At 37.9% G+C, this 21,841-nt stretch overlaps 1 protein-coding gene across 5 annotated transcripts in view; it reads right to left on the bottom strand.

Annotated features, from left to right (window-relative positions):
* Positions 1–21,841, bottom strand: part of SPAG9 (sperm associated antigen 9) — a 126,556-nt gene that overhangs the window by 51,600 nt on the left and 53,115 nt on the right. For all 5 annotated transcript variants that reach the window (XM_036267979.1, XM_036267977.1, XM_036267978.1 and 2 more), the window contains 3 exons: positions 19,672–19,822; positions 1,680–1,887; positions 947–1,046 (listed from right to left, as the gene is read on the bottom strand). In XM_036267979.1, coding sequence (XP_036123872.1) covers positions 947–1,046; positions 1,680–1,887; positions 19,672–19,822 — 459 coding nt within the window. The remainder of the gene's footprint in view (positions 1–946; positions 1,047–1,679; positions 1,888–19,671; positions 19,823–21,841) is intronic.

Genomic DNA, 21,841 nt, shown 5'->3' with positions numbered 1-21,841 from the left:
AAGTTCTTTTTATGGATAAGGAAACTTACCTCAGATTCAAGGCACGATTTGAACCCATAGTTTCACCCTAGGCTCATGCTTTTAATCACAACTACATACTGCACAATGTCTAGCAGTGATCAATAAATAGCATGTGTTTTTAATGGCCATTATTAATTAAAAAATAAAATTTATTGAAGAAATTAAAAGGCAGTAGTTGTTTAACATTCTTGAACATCAATCTATCTCAGATGATCTTGATTAAGATGATATATAACCATTTTCATCCCACTACTAAACACCGCCCCCATGTAAAATGAGACGAATTTCTTTCAATAATGAGACCTTTACACTTCTGAAGGGAGTACAGTCTCTTCTACCTGATCTGGGAGAAGGAACCAAGTTTGCTCAAGCTGTTAATTCCCTCACTCCTGCTACTATGTTTCCTTAAGTTCCAGAATGTTTGGGATATCCTTTGGCTGTCTTTTCTCCCTGTTCTTCCACATGCTCCTAATACCTGATTCTGCAAAGGCAACATTTCATAAAACATTTAAACCATGTACAATAGTGGTTCTCAACCTTCTCAATGCCGCAACCCTTTAATACAGTTCCTCACGTTGTGGTGACCCCCAACCATAAAATTATTTTTGTTGCTACTTCATAACTGTAATTTTGCTACTGTTATGTAGCAAATATGTGTTTTTTTAAATCGGAAATGTGTTTTCCTATGGTCTTAGGTGACCCCTGTGAAAGGATCGTTCGACCCCCAAAGGGGTCACGACCCACAGGTTGAAAACTGCTGATGTACAATGTCCAGTTTCAAAAACAGAAAATGAAATGTAATACCAACATTTCTTCAGCTAAACATGTGAATACATTTAGTCTGGCCAGAGACCAGAGAACAACAGTGTACTTCTGAGATGGGGGAAAAGAAAGATAAAATGTCTTAATCTGACATTTACAGCACCTTGAGCCTTTATATCCACTGAGATCTTTGTCCATATCCAACTCAGGAGTAGATTCGATGATTGCTTGAACCTCTGACTTGTCTTCATTTTCTGCAGACCCTTATGAAAGGACAAGATGACATAAATAATGAATATATCACATACTATCTCTAATGTAAAAATCCTGTTGCTTCTATGGTTATGAATACATCATTTGATCATAAAAAACATTAATGAGTGGATTCTATGAAACACAGGGTTAGACGATATGTCATATATATTCAATTAACAGTTACTAAAGACAGACTAATGATCTGAGGCAGAAACAGAAAAACAGTGACCTCCTAACTTTCAGGCTCTCCAATCCTCCAGCTCAACATTTTTCTCTCCAAAAAATATTTAATCATCACTTCTTGAAGCTTATTTACAATTGAGTATAACAAATTATTTATCTATTTTACATATCTAAAGCACCAACAACCCAATGATGAATTTTCTCATATCTATTATCACCTGGGTTTACAGAATACTTTGCCAGTAAGTAAAGAACTAGGGTCACGGCCCTGGCTGAGTGGCTCAGTTGGTTGGAGCGTCATCCCGTATACCAAAAGGTTTCAAGGTTCAATTCCAGGTCAAGGCACAAACCAGGGTGTGAGGTCAATTCCCGGATGGGGCACATGCGAGAGGAAACCAATCAATGTTTCTCTCTCTCTCTAAAAAACAAATAAACATAAGAGAACTAGGGTCACATACCTGTTGATACATTTCTAGTTTCTTGGGCTACCTGTACTTCAATATGCTTGCTTATCTCTGACTTATTTGGTGCACCTGCAACCTTTACAAATCCTTCAGTGTCTTCCTTTAAGGGAGTATCAGTAGGGAGTGTTGCCACATCTGAAGCAGCTGTTGATGCTGGAGTGGTAGCTTTAGAACCTCCTTGGCTGACATCAGAAAGTTCATCCTACAAATAAAAATCATTACAGAAAAATTTTAAATGTAATTTATTTTAAACCATTTTTAAAATGGGTTAAGAAATAAACTTGCCAAGAGAAAAGTCCATTAAAAAATGATAATAAAGAATCACTGGCCCTAGACGGTTTTGTTCAGTGGTTAGAGCATTGGCCTGTGGTCTGGAGAGACCCGGGTTCGGTTCCCGCTAAGGGCATGTACCTCGGTTGCAGTTTGTCCCCGGCCCTGGTTGGGTCATGCGTGTGGCAACCACTCAATGTGTCCCTTTCACGTCGATGTTTCTCTCTCTCTCTCTCTCTCTCTCTCCCTCCTGCTCTATCTGAACAAAGAATGGAAAAATGTCCTCTGGTGAGAATTTTAAAAAAAAGAGTCACTGATTACCAAAGGAAACCACTAAATGATCTCCACAGACTATTCAAATAATTGGGAGATATTTAAGTAAATCCTAGTTTTTCAGACATACATGAGATTCTTCTAAACAGAAAATTTAAGGATAAAAGTAGATTGACAGTATTCGCAATAACATTACACCTTACCATCCATTACACCTTATCATCCACATCAGAGTTTTTAATGGCAGTTATAATAATGTACAGTCATTTGATAATAAATACCTGCTTCATGTACCGTGTAAGTAGGTACTCTAAAATAGCAGTGAGATAACAAGATTCCCCCAGAAAAGAGTTTGTAAACAGAGTTCTTAAAACATCCTGCATATACAGTATATCATTTGAAGTGCTTATTAAAGGGAAAATTCTAAGTCCAACTCCAGACTTCATGCAGTGAGATCAGGTAATTTGCATTTTAAAGCAACTCAGGTGATTTATATACTTGCTAAAATTTGATAACTACTATTCTAGTGTCCACAGATAGCTTTCAAAAGCTACATGCCCAGATTAAGGTTTTATGCAAAACTTTGGGGACCATGGATTTTTACGGGAAAAGAATCTACAACTTTTATCAGATTTTCAAAGGTGTCTGTGACTCCAAAACAATTGAAAACATTTGTCCAATTACTAACAATAATTTGGCAGTTCTTTTAAAGCAAAGTAGCCAGAGCCCTGACTAGGTGACTCAGAGCGTCATCCTGTACACCAAAAGGTTGTGGGTTCAATTCCCAGTCAGGGCACATACTTACATTTCAGGTTCCATCCCTGGTTAACATATATGGGAGGCAACTGATCGATGTTTCTCTATCACACTGATATTTGTTTCTCTCTCTCCCCCACCCTTCCCCCTCCTCTCTCTCTCTCTCAAATCAATAAAACAAAAACAAAAACAAAAAAAATATATCCTTGGGTGAAAAATGTTTAAATGATAATAAAAATAAAGCAAAGTAGCCAGTTCTTTAAAAAAAGAGAACCTAAAAAAAGTTTACTACTAGTAATAATAATAAGGATTAAGGTAAATCTACTGAATTCACCATTCACTAAATATATCATTTTAGCCCTGGCCGGTTTGGCTCAGCGGTTAGAGCGTCGGCCTGCGGTCCGGAGAGACCCGGGTTCGGTTCCCGCTAAGGGCACGTACCTTGGTTGCAGTTTGTCCCCAGCCCTGGTTGGGTCATGTGGGTGGCAACCACTCGATGTGTCGCTTTCACATCGATGTTTCTCTCTCTCTCTCTCTCCCTCTCACTCTATCTGAACAAAATATCGAAAAATGTCCTCGGGTGAGGAAAAAAAAAAATATATATATCATTTTAGGTAAGTTATGTATTCTTTCTATACCTATATTTTCTCATCTGTAAAATAAAAATAAGAGTACTTAATTCCTAGAATTATGTTATTCTATAGCAAGACTTAGCAATGTGTTCATACATATGATTTTAAAATGTACACTGTTGTTATTATAACAATACATTATGCATAACTGAAAATTCTGAAATGCATGCTTTCAGCTTAAGACATGGAGGCAAAATATATATATATTATATATATAAATAAATGAACATTAAGGTGTAGTATGGTGGGGGATTATTAGTAATTTTCATTTCCCTTTTTAAAATTTTATCTTTTTTTAACTTTTAAAGAACATTGTTAAAAATACATTATAGTTACAAAAAGGATGGAACCTCATTCAAGCAAAAAAAGAAAAAACTGCCCTGGCTGGTTTGGCTCAGCGGTTAGAGCGTTGGCCTACGGTACGAGAGACCCGGGTTCGGTTCCCGCTAAGGGCACGTACTTTGGTTGCAGTTTGTCCCCGGCCCTGGTTGGTCGTGCAGGTGGCAGCCACTCGATGTGTCCCTTCACGTCGATGTTTCTCTCTCTCTCTCTCTCTTCCTCTCTCTCCCTCCCACTTTATCTGTACAAAAAATAGAAAAATATCCTCGGGTGAGGATAAAAAAAAAATAATAATAAAATAAAATAAAATTTTATCTTTTTTTAACTTTTAAAGAACATTGTTAAAAATACATTATAGTTACAAAAAGGATGGAACCTCATTCAAGCAAAAAAAGAAAAAACTGCCCTGGACGGTTTGGCTCAGCGGTTAGAGCGTCCGCCTGCGGTCCGGAGACCCGGGTTCGGTTCCCGCTAAGGGCATGTACCTTGGTTGCAGTTTGTCCCTGGCCCTGGTTGGTCGTGCGGGTGGCAGCCACTCGATGTGTCCCTTTCACATTGATGTTTCCCTCTCTCTCTCTTCCTCTCTCTCCCTCCCACTCTGTCTGTACAAAAAATGGAAAAATGTCCTCGGGTGAGGATAAAAAAAAGAAAAAACTAACACTATACCAATCAAAATTATATACACATTCCACAGCCTTATATTACACTGAGAAATTAAGGTTATTTTAGGTGCTGTGATGAGGCTGTTCAAATTCGAATTTAAAAACATTCAAGTGCAAGAAATCTGTAGTTGACATAGCTACGTGTGCTATGATGGACAGCAAGCACAGGAAAGCAACCATACTTGGAGGACTTCATCACTCAAACTCTTAGTTTTATAACACTAAAACATTTTCAACTATATTACCGTATCTCAATATTAATTTACTATTATGCATTTTATTGCAGCACAAATTTCACTACCAAGAGTGGCTGAACAAATACAAAATCAATGGCCAGATGAGAACAGAGGTTATGCAAAAGGAATTGTATTTGCTATACAAATAGAGAGAGCTCTTTATCCCAACAGTCTCACTGCCACAATCTCTCTGGGGGAGAGGGGTGGTAGGGGTGGTGGTGGTGGTGGTGGTGGTGTTTTTGTTTTGTTTTTTAATGATGAGAAATGTACAGAGACACAGAATGTATATGCCAAACCTAGCATGGAGTTACTCATTAAGTGTCTTGAATACCTTAGCTTTCCTGTAGGCTTGAGCTCTTACACATGGATAAAACCCAAGTGTTTGCTGAAGACCATCCTAGTAAATCCTTGCTATTCTCAATATCTGATAGTTGATATTGTACTTGGACTTCTACAATAGCTGGTTGACTACCGATTATTTTGTTGTTGCTCATGATCATTTTAAGAAACACATATATTTTAAGAAACACATATATCTATGATAGATACTGATCCATTTACCAAAAACAAATCTCTGAGATTCTGAATCTATTAAAAGAAAGATAAACCAGTATATCCATGTTAGCATACAATACTTACTTAAAAGGAATTTTCAGTGACATAGGAAAATGCTTATATGTTAAACTGGGGAAAACGTATACTTTAAAGAAATCAGAGATATATAAAAGCAAAAACTGCAAACCATTAATGTCCCAAAATAGGAGATTAAGTAAATTACAATACATCCATACAACAGAATACAATGCAGCAATCAAAAACTGCATTGTAGAATATTACTGAGATGAAAAATATTCAAAATATTTCACAAAGAAATTGGGGACTAAAAGGTTTGTACAGTATGATCAATTAAATAAATAGATGGCTAGCCATGGCTGGGTAGCTCAGTTGGTTAGAGCACCATCGTCTGGTTAAACTAAGGTTTCGGGTTCCATCCCTGGTCAGGGCACATACAAGAATCAACCAATGAATACATAAATAAGTGTAACAACAAATTGATGTTTTTCTCTTTCTCAGATAAATAAATTTTTAAAAATTTGATGGCTAGAGAAAGTTCTGTTAGGACATTTCTGACGATTTTAATAGTGGTTGCCACTGGGTACTAGGATAATGAGCGATTATTGCTTTTTCTTTGCCCTGGTTAGCATTTATATATTTTTTAAGTAGAAAAGGTTACAAAAATTGGAATATAAATCTTCATAGGGTCTCAAAAAATTTTAAGTAAATAGTGATTAGAGTAAAACTCCTTTCCTGCCTTTAATACTTTTCTGTTTCCAAATTTTTAACAATAGGCATATACTACTTTTATAAGGGAAAAAAAATAGGTTCTAAACAGATTTGAATTAGTGTAAGTAGATGAAATTATCTTTGAACTCGAAAGTTTTGAGAAAATAAAAACCATGCATACTATTTATGAATGGAAAGCTATCCATTCATTATTGCCCATGTTTAAGATAACTTCGTTCATCTGTTGTCTGAGGTACAATACTAACAATGTGCTAATAATACTAGCTGAATTGTACAGCTAACTATTTTCTTCTGTATATGTCCAATACTGGGCTGATTTCCAATGGGAAGAGAAGACAAACTAAAGAAATAAGTAGTTCAATTCTCTATCATCTCCTCCCCTCTTAAAATAAAAAGACAAAATTGCTGACTATTTCCTTGACCTGGTGACTGAAATGTAATATAGTACTAGTAGTATCAAGTGCAGTAAAATAAATAAATAAACTGACAGAAATATTTCTGGAGGCAAAGAGGCCTATAGTGAATACAACTACAAGCCATCCTGACCTCTCCCTTGGTCTTTGCTTTGATGTGTACTCTATTAAAAAAAGAAAAGTGGGCCCTGGCCGGTTTGGCTCAGCAGTTAGAGCGTCGGCCTGCGGTCCAGAGAGGCCCGGGTTCGGTTCCCGCTAAGGGCATGTACCTCGGTTGCAGTTTGTCCCCGGCCCTGGTTGGGTTGTGTGGGAGGTGGCCACTCGATGTGTCCCTTTCACGTCGATGTTTCTCTCTCTCTCTTCCTCTCTCTCCCTCCCCACTCTGTCTGAACAAAAAAAAAATGCCCTGGCCAGTTTGGCTCAGCGGTTAGAGCGTCGGCCTGCGGTCCGGAGAGACCCGGGTTCGGTTCCCGCTATGGGCACGTACTTCGGTTGCAGTTTGTCCCCGGCCCTGGTTGGTCGTGCAGGTGGCAGCCACTCGATGTATCCCTTCACATCGATGTTTCTCTCTCTCTCTCTCTCCCTCCCACTCTATCTGTACAAAAAATGGAAAAATATCCTCGGGTGAGGATAAAAAAAAAAAGAAAAGTGGTATTATGTTAGTTAATCTAACAGCATGGTCAAGTCATAGTTATGTTATCATATACATGAACTCCCACTCTTTGAAGGTTTAAGATATAAAGTACATTTAAAATTAACATAAAATAGCCCAGTGGTGTGGCTCAGTAGCTGAGGATCAACCCACGCACCAAGAGGTCACCGGTTCAATTCCCAGTCAGGGTATATGCCCGGGGTTGTGGGCCAGAACCCTAGTGGGGGGGACATGCAGAAGGCAGCCAATCGTTTTCTATCATTGATGTTTCTCTCTCTCTCTCCCTTCTTCTCTTTCTAAAAATCAATATCCTCACCCGAGGACATTTTTCCATTTTTGGTTCAGATAGAGTGGAAGGAAGAGAGAGAGAGAGAGAGAAACATCGACGTGAAAGGGACACATCAAGTGGCAGCCACCCGCATGATCAACCAGGGCCGGGGACAAACTGCAACTGAGGTACGCGCCCTTACGGGAACCAAACCCGGGTCTCTCCAGACCACAGGCCAACACTCTAACTACTGAGCAAAACCAGCCAGGGCAAGAAAAAAGTGTTTTTAAATTAACATAAAATAAACAGTCCAAGTTACTGATGAATAGTGTTTCTGAACAGAAATTAAACCCATCAAGACTGGATTCAGAAAGCCCTAGAGAATATCAAGTTCATCTACACTAAGAAAATAACATGGGTTTAAAGCAATTTAAGGTCAATCTTGCACTTGTCATTCACCTCTCAAATAAAAGTCAAGTAGAGAAATTAGTTCCTCTTCCTCCTTATCTCCCTACTCACAAGATCTAGTTATTTTTACCATTAAAAAAATTGCTCTGGCCCGTTTGGCTCAGCGGTTAGAGTGTCGGCCTGCGGACCAGAGAGTTCCGGGTTCGGTTCCCGCTAAGGGCAAGTACCTAGGTTGCAGTTTGTCCCCAGTGTGGTTGGGGTTGTGTGGGTGGCAACCAATCGATGTGTCTCTCTCACATCGATGTTTCTCTCTCTTCCCCCTTCTCTCCCTCCTGCTCTATCTGAAGATAAATACAAAAATGTCCTCGGATGAGGATAACAAAAAAGAAAATTACTTAGCAATTAAGAGCTCACAATATAAACAGTTTTGCAAAGCCCTCCTCCCCAGATCCATTTGTGGATCTGGGAGTATGAAATAAACTAATCATGACAAAGCTGAACCTAAAACAGAAAAAGGACCCAAACAGGAAAAAAATCTTGAGGTTTAGGTTACAAGGAAGTGGTAAATCAGGATCTGTTTAGAAGAAAATTTAAATTTGTCCTAGGCTATCCAAATAACATGAAATTTATTTATCTGAAACATATTTTCCTTTTATACTTTCATCACATAGAAATATTTTATACTGATTAAAATAGCTCACTGTGTGGGCTGTATTTCTGACAACTGGATCCAGGGATAGAGCATGATTGCTAAGGAGGGAAAAGCTCTAAATTTTAGGGGATAGTTTTCAAAAGATCTATTTCTCCTTGGTCTCCCAGGCAGGTGACATAAAACTTCTAAGATTAGCAGCACAGCACTGAGATGGGATGTCTCTGCACCAGTGGTTGGCCAGGGGTGCAATATTCTTCTAATGTATCTCCTATGCAAGGAATTATGAAATTCAGTCACGAACAATGCTTCTAACTAAAGATAGAATGAAGAAAGGCAAGCCTAAATATTAACCCGTTAAAAGATGAAATATGTATCACTTTTTGTCAACAATAAGCTCATAAGACACCATGTACAAAATGAGGGAAAATTCTTACTAGGACTTACCTAAATGGAAACTGGAAGCATTTTACATGAAAAATGTAAAGTCACAGGGGAGTTGCATGCTATTATTTCACATTTAAACAGTGATTTCTGGAGACCTCAATCCCTATTTTATGCCATTCATATACCAGGTTGTACTGTTTTGGCTAATAGCCTTGACTACAAATGCCACTTATTTATCTGAAGACCATGGCCTATCAATTCCAACTGCCTGATGTCATTAAGATAGCCTCTTCAATGGCAACATGTGGGTGCCAAACATGGATACTTACACGGTTGTCAACTCACTGATGAATGTACTTATTTTGTAACCTCATTTCCCTCTGCAGTCTTTAAGTAACTCTCACATTGTCAGCTATGTAACTGGAGAATGTCCACAAAAAGCAGGGAGTTGATTTGGAATTCCAGTGCTATAACTATAAAGAATGGCAATCCTATGCATGTTTAAGTTATACATTAAAAGAATAGGTGTCACTCAAAGATGTTATACACATAGGCAACAAACATGTGAAAAGATGCTCAATATCACTACTCATCAGGAAAATGTAAATCGAAGCCACAATGAGATATCACTTCATACCCATTAAGATGACTACTATACGCACCCCTGCCCCCGCCCCCAAAAAACCCCAGAAAATATCAAGTGTTGTTGAGAAGTAGAGAAATTAGAAACCTTGTAAAATAGTGCAACAGCCATGGAGGTTCCTCAGAAAATTAAAAATAGAATTACCATATGATCTGGATATTTGCACACCCATGTTCAAAGCACGATTCACAATAGCTACAAGGTGGACGAAAACAAAGTGTCCACTTGTGGAGGAATGAATAAACAAATGTGGTATATACTTACAATGGAATATTATTCAGCATTAAATAAGAAAAAAAAAACCACGGAGCATTTGAGATCTTGCTTCCTTGGCAATGTCATCAGTTTGACATGATATTGTATATAGAGAACCCTAACGACTCCACCAAGAAACTACTAGATCTCATAAATGAACTCTGTAAATAGCAGGATACAAAATTAATATTCAGAAATCAGTGGCATTTTTATACACCAATAATAAACTATTTGAAAGAAAATAAGAAAACAATCCAGCCCTGGCTGGTTTGGCTCAGCAGTTACAGCATCGGCCTGTGGTCCAGAGAGACCCGTGTTCGGGTCCCACTAAGGGCACGTACCTCAGTTGCAGTTTGTCCCCAGCCTTGGTTGGGTCGCACAGGTGGCAACCACTTGATGTGTCCCTTTCACATCGATGTTTCTCTCTCTTTCTCTCTCCCTCCCACTCTATCTGAACAAAATATCGAAAAATGTCCTCAGGTGAGGGGAAAAAAAAGAAAACAATCCACCCGTTCAGTGTGGCTCAGTGGTTGAGTGTCGACCCATACACCAAGAGGTCGCTGGTTCGATTCCCAGTCAGGGCACATGCCCAGGTTGTGGGCCAAATCCCCAGTGGGGGGCATGCAGTAGGTGGCCAATCGATGTTCTCTCTCATAGATGTTTCTATCTCTCCCTCTCCATTCCTCTCTCTTTAAAATCATTAAAGAAAAAAAATTTTTTTTAAATAAAATAAAATACCAATAGCCTAGCTCACAGATCCAGAACAAATGCTCCAAAAACTTATGTAAAAGTACAAAAGACCTTGAATAGCCTCAGCAATCCTGAGAAAAAACAAAGTTGGAGGCATCACAATACCTCATATCAAACTATACTACAAGGCGATAGTAATCAAAACAGCATGATATTGGCACAAGAACAGGCATACAGATCAAGAGAACAAATGAAGAGCACAGAAATAAACCTATATCTTTATGGTCAATTAATATTTGACAAATGAGAGAAAAACATACAATGGGGTAAAAACAGTTTCTTCAATAAATGATGTTGAGAAAATTGCATAGATACACACACAAAAATGAAATTAGACCACCAACTTAAACCATACACAAAAATTAACTCAAAATGGGTTAAAGATGTAAATGTAAGTCATGAAACCCAAATAATCCTAAAGAAAACATAGGCAGTAAAATTTCAGACGTGTCTCATAACAATATTTTTGCCAATTTATCTCCACTGGCAAGGGAAGCAAAGGAAAAAAGTTAATAAATAGGACTACATTAAACTAAAGAGCTTTTTAAAAAATCCTCACCCACGGATATTTTTCTACTTATATTCAGAGAGAGTGGGAGGGAAAAAGAGAGAAACATTGACATGAGAGGAACACATCAACTGGTTGCCTCCCGCAAAATCTGACCAGGGTTGAGACAAACCGCAAGTGAAGTATGTGCCCTTGGCCACACTTGAACCCCCAACTCATTGGTCCGTGGGCCGATGCTCTACCACCAAGCCAAACCAGTCAGGTCTAAACAAAAAATCTTTTTTTTTTAAATCCTCACCTGAGGACATTTTTCCATATTTTGTTCAGATAGAGCGGGAGGGAGAGAGAAAGAGAGAAACATCGACGTGAAAGGGACACATCGAGTGGTTGCCACCCGCACGACCAACCAGGGCAGGGGACAAACTACAACCGAGGTACGTGCCCTTAGCGGGAACTGAACCCAGGTCTCTCTGGACCGCAGGCCGACGCTCTAACCGCTGAGCCAAACCAGCCAGGGCTAAAATAAAAATCTTTTTCACAGCAAAAGAAACCATCAACAAAATGAAAAGGGACCCCACTGAACAGAAGAACATATTTGCCAATGAAACAGTTGATGTTTCACTCTCCCTTCCTCACTCTAAAAAATCAATAAAAACATATTTTTTTTTAAAAGAAAAAATATCCTGTCACATGCTACGATGTAGATGAACCTTGAAAACATTACGCTAAGTGAAATGTGCCAATCACAAAAAGACAAATACTGATGATTCCACTTATATGAAGTATCCAAAGTAGTCAAATTCATAGAAACAGAAAGCAGAGTGGTGGTTACCACGGTCAGGGGAAGGGGAAAAGGAGGACTTGTTTAATGGGTACAGAGTTTCAGATTTGCAAGACAAAAAAAGTTTAAGCAATATTAAGATTCAGAAGTCACCATGTGAATCCTGTATTATATTTTAATCAGTAAGCAGTCCATCACTTAACCCTTTTTCCTGTTTATACAACTCTACATGTAAACCTGCCTGACTTCATATGAAATAAGCTAAATACAAGGGCAAGCAACTTTGCTACACAGATTTATCTGTGTTTTAGAGTCAACAATTTTAGGACTAAAGAAAGTAAAGACAAAATTACAAAAGGTGACTTAGTACCATGGATCCCATTATAACACTTACTACCTTATACTTTAGAGTTTTGTTTTGTTTGTTTTTTTATCCTCACCCGAGGACATTTTTGCATGTATCTTCAGACAGAGCAGGAGGGAGAGAGGGAGGGAGAGAGAGAGAGGGAAACATCGATGTGAGAGAGACACATCGACTGATTGCCACCCATATGATCCCAACCGGGGCCAGAGACAAACTACAACAGAGGTACATGCCCTTACCGGGAACAGAACCCCGGTCTCTCTGGTCCATGGGCCGACGCTCTAACTGCTAAGCCAAACCAGCCAGGGCATGTTTTATGTTGACATTTCTTTCTCCCCAAGTAAAAGTTAAATGTCTAAAGCAGTGGTTCTAACCTCTTTTGATTTACAACTCTGTAGTATAACAGAATCTCAAAATTCCATGCGTACAAGTATTTTGTTGAGTTTCGTAGCTTCAATTTGATTCCTGGCAGGAGTTGGTGACCCAAAGAAACAATGAGAACCATAACTCTAGACACAGCTATTTGAAATAAATCTAGATGTAAATTATGTTGTAGGTTCAAGAAAATTCAGGTTACTAAGGGAAATATGAATGTCCTAACCCTGAGAATATTTCTGAAGAAAGAGGACACTGTTTCACTGTCACAGATCTGCCTGCTAAATGGCTTCCATGGACGTGGGTGAAGCGTGAACCAGTGGGTAGGTCTTATTTGTCTTTATATCCCAAATGCCCAGCATATCAAGCTTGAGATAAAGTAGGCTCTCAACAGATGTTTGCTGTCTGAAGCTGAATGGGGCCCTGACTGGGTCTGAAGAATCTGTTCAGCTAGGAGGCAGCCCATGGTGAAACGGGCATAATAGGCTGCCTCCAGGATACATATATAACTTATTCACACAACTCTAGGCAATCTTCCTAAAATTTATTCTAATCATCTTGGATGTTTAACATACTATGTGTTCCAGTTTAGCATACATGGAAATATTTACTGCACCTACCTTTCTTCCCCACGTCATTTCTGAGACTCAGATAAACACAAATAATCAAAGGGTGACCAAGATTCAAATCCTTTTTCATGAGATACCTATTTATGTATTCTCTTTATTTCTATCTGTACACCTGCCCTCTATGAGACAAAAGTATTTCTCTTAAACACAAAGCAATTTCAAGTTTTAAATATTCTTGGTCTGTTAATTCATCAGTCTTTTTGAAAGCCTAAAATACAGCTGCTAGCTCTGATAATTCTCTCAAAAAAACACAGATTAGCAAGATGTGATTCACTTTACAGAGACCAGATTGCCTCTCCCTTAATGTTTGTTCACACGATCTTTGATTTTGGATTCTAATAATCTTTAACCCTTCTCAACTATTCATTCAATCAAAAGTGAGGCGGTTCTCTCTCTACAAAAATAAAAAGATTATAAAAATACATTTTAAAATGGAAAACAAAAAGCAAGCTGCAAAAAAATACATAGAGCATAAACCCATTTATCTTCCAAAGATATTATTAACATGTATCATCTTTGTGCTATGTAAAGAAAAAAGCCTGAAGGATACACCAATGACTGGAGAGAAGTAGTAATTGAGGGTTGAAGAAAATTCCAGTTTAATCTAAATTCTTCAGTATTATTTAAAACTGTGAAACTGTATTAATAGAACTTTAAAAAAATTATTAAGCCTCTTTTATAAAATATTTGGACTCTGATTACCTTAATAGCATTTCTAGTACCTGGCATTGTGCCTGACACAGTGGGCATCAACAAATGTTTTTAAATGCAAAAAGCAAGGTAATTTTGCCCTGGCCAGTTTGGCTCAGCGGTTGGAGCATTGGCCTGTGGACCAGAGTGTCGGGGCATATTAAAAAAAAAAAAAGGCAAGGTAATTTTTTTTCACCAGGAAATATTTAAAGCTTTTTTTCCTATTCTAAAAGCTTGTTTAAACATTAAATGTCAGTAAGTATATAATAAAATTATGTGCCAATTACTTCCAAAGAAGCCACATTTAATATGAAAGCTTTAAACACCATCATATCCCAATAGTATTGTTTAGTTTTACCAATTTTCATTCTCAACATACAATAGCATCTTTGTCAACATATACAACCCAATAAATATGCCAAAAAGAAAAACTCACTTATAAACACCCACTAAGAAAGAACTAGTTCCATTCTCCCTTCTCCAAGCAAGAGCTTAAAAGAGTGGAGAAAATATGTATCTTACAATTTTATTTGTCAATTATTCCACAATAAAACTGAATGAATGAATGAATGAGGAGAAAGTATGAAAAAATTAAGAGTAGTAAATCTTCACCCTTTTTCCCCTTCAAATCCCAATCAGTTTTGTTTGGTTTCTGAAGTTATCAAATAAAGATATATGTCAGGAAAGAAGTTTATAAATAAAAATTGATGTTACAGAAGAAATTCCTTATTCTCTGTTACAAGCAAAAAGCAACATAAAATATTACAACATATCCATTTCTTTAAAATTTCATTTCTATTTTACCCTACTGTAAACACTAATACAAAAATCCAAAAGGAGGTAATGCATAATATAAACAAATGAAAACACCCAACTTAAGCATCAAAGAAAGGACCTAAAAATAATCCCATTCCAAGCAACAAGCACATTTAGTGCCTAAATCTTGATTCCTAAATACCATTCTCCAATAAAAAAAGGAACAAGGGCTCCTTGGAGAAGCAGTCGCTTATTGGACTAGGGCTGGGAAAATACAAGAGCTTGAAGCATCTAATGGTGGAAAGGAGGGAGGGAGGGAGGGAGGGAGGGAAGGAAGGAAGGAAGGAAGGGGCATGCCAAAGGGTACAGGAGTCAACCTGAAAGAGCTCCTGATGCCCAAAGCAAGCAACAAAATAAATGACAGCACTGTACAACCTATATAATAAAATAAATGTCCATGAGTATAAACAGGAAGGAAGGGAGGGAGGGAGGCAGGGCAGTTTTCCCTTACAGAATAATTTTGGTTAATAAATGTAGAGGATGGAGAAAATAGAAATATTACCACTGGAACACCAGAGTAATAATTGTAGTTAAGATCCACCGATGATTTCTAAAATCAGTGGATGCAAGTCTGACAAACAGGATATTTGCACAGACCTAAAGTATATCCACCATGAATATTTATTAATTATAAAGGAAAAAATAGTAACTTTTCAATGAAGAGATCTGACTCGCACCAGCTGAACTAAGCAATAAAGGTTAACATCACCCCTTAGGCATATTGTTTTTGCAGTATTCTTGCCAAAAATCCATAACCTCAATCTAATCATGAGAAACCAGAGAAGCCCAAATTGAGAGACATTCTATAATATAACTAACCAGTACCCTTCAAGCCAAAGGTCATGAAAGACTGAGGAAATGTCACACATTGGAAGAGACTGAGGAAACATAACAACGCAATGTGGGATCCTGGAACATAAAAAAGGACAGTAGTGGGAAAACAAAATCCAAATAAATACAAGTCTGCAGTTTAGCTAATGATATTGTACCAATGTTAATTTCTTAGTTGGGATAATTGTACAATGGTTAGTTAACATTGGTGGATGCTGGGTGATGGATAGATGGGAGCTCTGGACTATTTCTATAATTTTTCTGTAAGTCTAAAATATTTCCAAAAAAAGTTTTTAAAACCTGGGAGCTTTTACTGTTTGAGAATTAAAATTAAACATGCATTTTATAAGAGCACTCTTCAATTACAAAAGATACAGAAATAAGGTTCAACTAGTATAGAGTTTCAAGTTTGAGAAAACTAAAGAAATAGGAAATACTTGAGAGCTTAACCACGAATGGAGGAAGATGGAAAATTCTTCTGAACAAGAATGCTGGCTCTGTTCAGATATTTCCTGTTCCACATGCTAAGCACATCCCCTGAAAAATGCAGCACCCATTGACTACTGGCTTAATATACCAAATCCTGTTCACCAGAGCTTCTCACAGTAGTTCTACTAAAGTACTTCAAGTCATATGGTTTTAAAAGAATTCTAAAATTTTTCACAAGTAGGTACCAATACAATTCTTTTTTAGTTAAAATTGTATTTCTCAGTTCTAAAAGTCATATTCTGCTGACAATTAACAAATCCAGAGACTCTTTAAAGGAAAAAATATATTTTGCAGTATATACATACATGTGTATACGTGAAACTGGGTGAAACCTGTGAAATCACTGCCAAATTGATACCAACCAAGGGAGGCATATGGGAACTCTAAACTTATGAAGCAATAAAGAATTTATACAGCATTGCCAGTGAAAGTACAAATGGCTACAATTCCTTTGGCAGGCAATTTGGTAGCATCTATTAAGATCTTAAATACATGCTTTTACACAGCAATCCAACCTATGGGAATTATATATACAAGTACAAAATTCTGTATGCAATAATCTATTGCATCAACATGAGTAATAGCAAAAGACTAGGAAAAACTGAGGTGTCCCCAGAGTAGATTTTAATTGCAGTTGAGATATATGACCCTCTCCCTGCCCTTCCTCTACTATTCTGATGTATCATCTTCCTTCACATCCTTGTTTTAAATTTCTCTCCCATTCTAAGAGTACTTTCCCCTCCACCCTGCCAACTCAAGTTATCCTTTTCCTCTCCTCTCACTACAACACCTTTCTTGAGTAATCTATACTTCCTATTTCCTTCTTTCATAATTCACATTCACTCTTGTTATTGGCCCTGCAACTCAAACTGCTCAAACCTATACCTACAAATTCAGTCTTCATCCTACTCTACTTCTCCATACTGCTGACTCTGCTAACAACTCCTTCTATTCTAAAACTCTATTGTCCCTTAACTTGCAGGGATGAGGCCTCTTGTGGCCTCTCCTCATTGCCACTAAAAAACATCTGTTCCTGTCACTGCCCTTCTCTCTCACTGTACATCTTCTGCCTCTCCGTTCTAGACCGCCCCCACCCACACCCCAGGAGGATGCTGCATGAGGAAGCATCAGGCTTCCTAACCTGCTCAGACTGACACCCTATGCCTAGTGTCTTTCCTTGGGGAAACCTTTCTCACCCTGTTCAGGATCTGCCACCCCTCTAAGCCAGGCTGTCCCTCTGTAGGGATGTCCTTCACACTGCTGCGGTCCTGACTGTCTACAGCAGGCTATCTCCACATGGGTACCCTCCCTAACCTTGCTCGGGTTGTGACACCTACCCCCACCCCATCCCACCCTGTGGACACTTATCTTGCTTTGCCCTACCTGGTAGCTTTAAAATTGAAATGTGCAAAAAGAAGAGGAAGGACAGGTAATGCAATACTACACCATCTTAACAACAGTCTTATAATATGTCATGATATCTGCGAGGGCAAGTTCTTGTTCTTAATGTTTTTTTCAGGACTGTCGTGGGTTATTCTTAGCCTTTTGTTCTCTAATTCCTTCTTTATTTTCAGTTTGTTCATGAATATAATTCAATTGGATGAACAACTCTGCTTTAACACTCTTGCCCATCCCAGACTTAACTTTCATAATACATTTTTAAAAGTATAGTTTTGGTCATTTAACATAAAAAGCTGCTTTCTATCAATTTCACTAGAAGTCCCCCAGCAAAAAAATGTGTTAATGATGCAATATAAAACTTTCTGCTTTTTGCCTTGAGCTGACCTCTAAACTAGACTTGAAGACCATCAGTAGGGTATCAGGCGAGGCAGGTAAGCGGTGGCATTGAGAATAGTCTTAAAAGAGGGTATTTCTATACTGGTGGTAACCTAAGCAGGATCCAAATATGTATGTGGGAAAGCTATAAAGAAAAGCAAGTGGATGCTGAGAGCTGGAGTTCAGGGAAGGGGTCAAGGTTGGAGATTTAAATTTGTGAACACTGGGGCATGGGTTGACGCTCAACCACCAGGCCATACCAGCCAGGCAATATATATATATATATATATTTTTTTTTTTTTTAAATATGTTTTTATTGATTTTTTAAACAGAGAGGAAAGCAGAGAGAGAGAGACAGAAACATTGATGTGAGAGAGAAACATCGATTGGCTGCCTCCTACACACTCCCTACTGGGGATCCAGCCCGCAACCCAGGTATGTGCCCTGACTGGGAATCGAACAGGGACCTATCAGTCCCTGGGAACAACGCTCAAACCACTGAGCAACACCAATTAATATTAATGATAATTCTCATCTTCAATTTTTTCATAATAAAGGCAAAGCATGCCCTAAATATAGCTAGTCATCCTCCAAGTCTCAGAGAAAGAGAAGTTGTAGAATACTGTATTATACTAGAGAGTCTAGTCCAGTTCCTGTCACGCATGGAAACCAAAACTATATGGTACATGTGATGCAGTCTACAAGTGACCTCTAAACTGACTCCCAGCCTTTCCTAAAGTTAGAGAAAGACATCTGGTTAACAACAAGGGCTTGGATAAATAATACAACATGTCCTAATAGACATACTTTATCAACTCAACTTTTGCCATTTTGTAATGCACCACTCTGTTCCCGGAAATCCCTATCTGTGGAGCCTTTATCTCATTTCATGGCTTCACATTCAGAGTGAAGTGAGACAGGATTTTACTTTAAAAACTCTCAGGGGAGAACTTGCATTAGCATCTCTCAGAGGACAAAAACAAAACAAAACACACCTATGCTTAAGTCCATATTAATAGTCTGTTAATCAGTTTATAACTTGCCAGATAAGTTCTATCACAGCCTGTCACTGGATTAAATAATAATCGTCACTTAAGGTACCTTTTGGAAAGTAATTAAAATATTATTACCATACGATATACTTAAAAAAAAATTTTTTTTCTTTATTGATTTTAGAGAGAGGAAGGGAGTGATAGAAACACCAATGAGAGAGCACACTAAAAGGCTGCCTCCTGCATGCCCCCCACTGAGGATGGGGCCCACAACCTAGGCACATGCCCTGACTGGGAATCGAACCTTTGACCTCTTGGTGCATGGGCTTATGCTCAACCACTGAGCCACACTGGCCGGGCAAGATATACATTTCTGATGTATTAAAAGTTTGTTTTGGGAATGGGACACAGCAAGTAGGTGATGGAGGGATGGGTGTTTTGGAAGATCTTTTAATCCTACAGGCAGGTTACAAAAAAGCCAGTGTGGCCACAGGAGAAAGAATGAGAGTGAAGCCCTAATGAACTGTGAACCAAGGATTTCAGGTGGCAATGATTTTCAATTCTAAAAAACAACATAATTAGGTTCACTAGTCACCCCATCCTAAATTCATATAATGTAGCCTAAATCAAATAGAAATTTTGGTCATTAGTATCAACAACTTGAAAAAAGAATAATAAAAACTAAAATTCTTTGGAAAGAGCTAAAAAAAGTCATTAGTTTTACAACTAAAATGTACAGACTATTTTATTTGATTATGTTTTGGTTGTCTAGTACTTCAATTTGGATAAGAAAACTCATAAAATGTAAACTGAAGATTTCAGCAGAATAAAACTTACCTTCAGGCTGGTATGAGAACGTGGTTGACTTAATTCTTGAAATTTCCATTGCTCTGATCCAGGGGTTTCTCCGCCTTTCTGCGTGTCAGGTGTAAGCAATCCATCTCCCGCAGGTAAAGGGAAAATCCCTAGTGATATAGGACGTTCTTTTCTATATGGAGAGGGGAGAAAAAATTAAGCACTCATTCATTTTTTTAAATTCTTTATTCATCATGACTATAATTAATAAGCCTGGGCTGTTATTACTTTAGAATCATTGCTCTTAAATAATACTGTATGCCTATCAGAACAAGAAGACTTACAAAAGAGAAAGTATAGGTTCTCAGAAGTTTAAATTCACTCTAAGAAATCAAATAAGAAAAGCACTAAGAAACGGTTTAGGAAATTTTATAAACTTTCTTTCCTCTGCTGAGTTCCTTGCCCAGAAAGCAGTCTAAGGTCTGCTTTCACAAAGAGAATAACTAAATTTTCACTCAGCTTAGATTAGCCCTAGGGGAACTTGCAACCTCCTCCTTTGGAAGTGACCCCCAACCCCTGCTGCTAGACTCCTGAAGTCTTCACACTAATCCCTAGATGTTTACCCAACCTTCTTCAGGGTATGCCTTTTCTGCCTAAAGGAAAATCAACATATGATCTAAATCAGGGATAGTGATTAAATAGTAAAAAGAGTTCAAAAGAGTTTTATCCCCTAAAGTAAGAAAGCTGTATTTTTCTACAGAACCCATGTATGAGTTCCTTTCAATCACAGTACATAAAAAAAAAAACCATTGTCGGTTTTTCCAAACAAGGAGGCCAAAAAATTCTATGAAAGACTATAGAGTTTCCATTGCTTTGTGGGAAATTTCAAAGAACAAGAATTACAATTTTAATAATAATAGAACTGCAACAAGAAACATGTCCTTTGCTGATGCACAGACTGATTCCAAATCAAAGGGACTATAGAGGGTGAAAACAAACCTACCACAAGGTTATCGTAGGTCATTAACTCAGAAGTGTGGAAACTGGCAATAAGACACTAAAGGTTTGGGCCCTCTGGAACTATACCTCTACCCGTAAAAATGTAAGTTAGAACAGAAACACTGAGGTTATAAATAAAACTGGCAAAATATTCAGTTTTGCTAAATAAGTATTTTATTCTGTAAATTCATTTTTATATCAAGAAACTTAAGCCTTTTTTGAAATGTGGCCTCACTTAACTCAAGGGTTTGCTAAAGACAATCAGAACGGATTTATAAAACTGTCAGAAAACTTTTCTAAAGATTAGGTGAAGCAAAAGGACTGAGAGACTGACTGCATTTTAGTAAGGTTGTATGCACAAGAAAATAAAACAGAGGACTTTATCAGTTAGAGTTCTTTATTCATCAATTCTTCACACTTGGGGTACTTTTCCTATTTGATTTGGGAGAAAAATTCGAATGCAGGTAGGCAGCACAATAAAATACTAGACTTTAATACCAAACCCAAGTTTGTGACGATGAGCCACCAAAACAATAAAATGACAAAAATTAAAGTAACTTGCCAACTATAAGTTCATATCACCAAATATAAACTTATTGCCAAATGCTGGTTCAGCAACAGTTTTCATAACTAAATAGCAAAACGAGACCTTATTTATTATACCCTTACTGGATAATATAGATAATATGTGTTTTTTACACATATACATTTCCATATATCATAGAAACTATTCTTTCTTAAGAATGACCCTTTTCTGCACCTTCTCTGTATCTTTGATTTAAAAATGTTCTTTCCTTAAACAAATGATAATGACAGTAATTGGAAAGTAAATTTTTTGTTTAATGTCCATTCTTGGAAAAATAAAAAGTTGTTGGCCTCATGTTTATCCCTCAATTTGGTGGGAACATATTTTGGGAACTGAAAATCTGAAGTTCTAAGAGCTACTAGATGATCTTTTTTTTTTTTTTTTTAATCCTCATCCGAGGACATTTTTCCATTTTTTGTACAGACAGTGTGGGAGGGAGAGAGAGGAAGAGAGAGAGAGGGAAACATCGATGTGAAAGGGACACATCGAGTGGCTGCCACCCACACGACCAACCAGGGCCGGGGACAAACTGCAACCGAGGTACATGCCCTTAGCGGGAACCGAACCCGGGTCTCTCCGGACCGCAGGCCGGCGCTCTAACCGCTGAGCCAAACCGGCCAGGGCTAG

This window comes from Molossus molossus, unplaced genomic scaffold (genome assembly GCF_014108415.1).
Source record: "Molossus molossus isolate mMolMol1 unplaced genomic scaffold, mMolMol1.p scaffold_m16_p_19, whole genome shotgun sequence".
Taxonomy (NCBI): Eukaryota; Metazoa; Chordata; class Mammalia; order Chiroptera; family Molossidae; genus Molossus; species Molossus molossus.
This window is presented reverse-complemented; position numbering and strand designations above follow the sequence as displayed.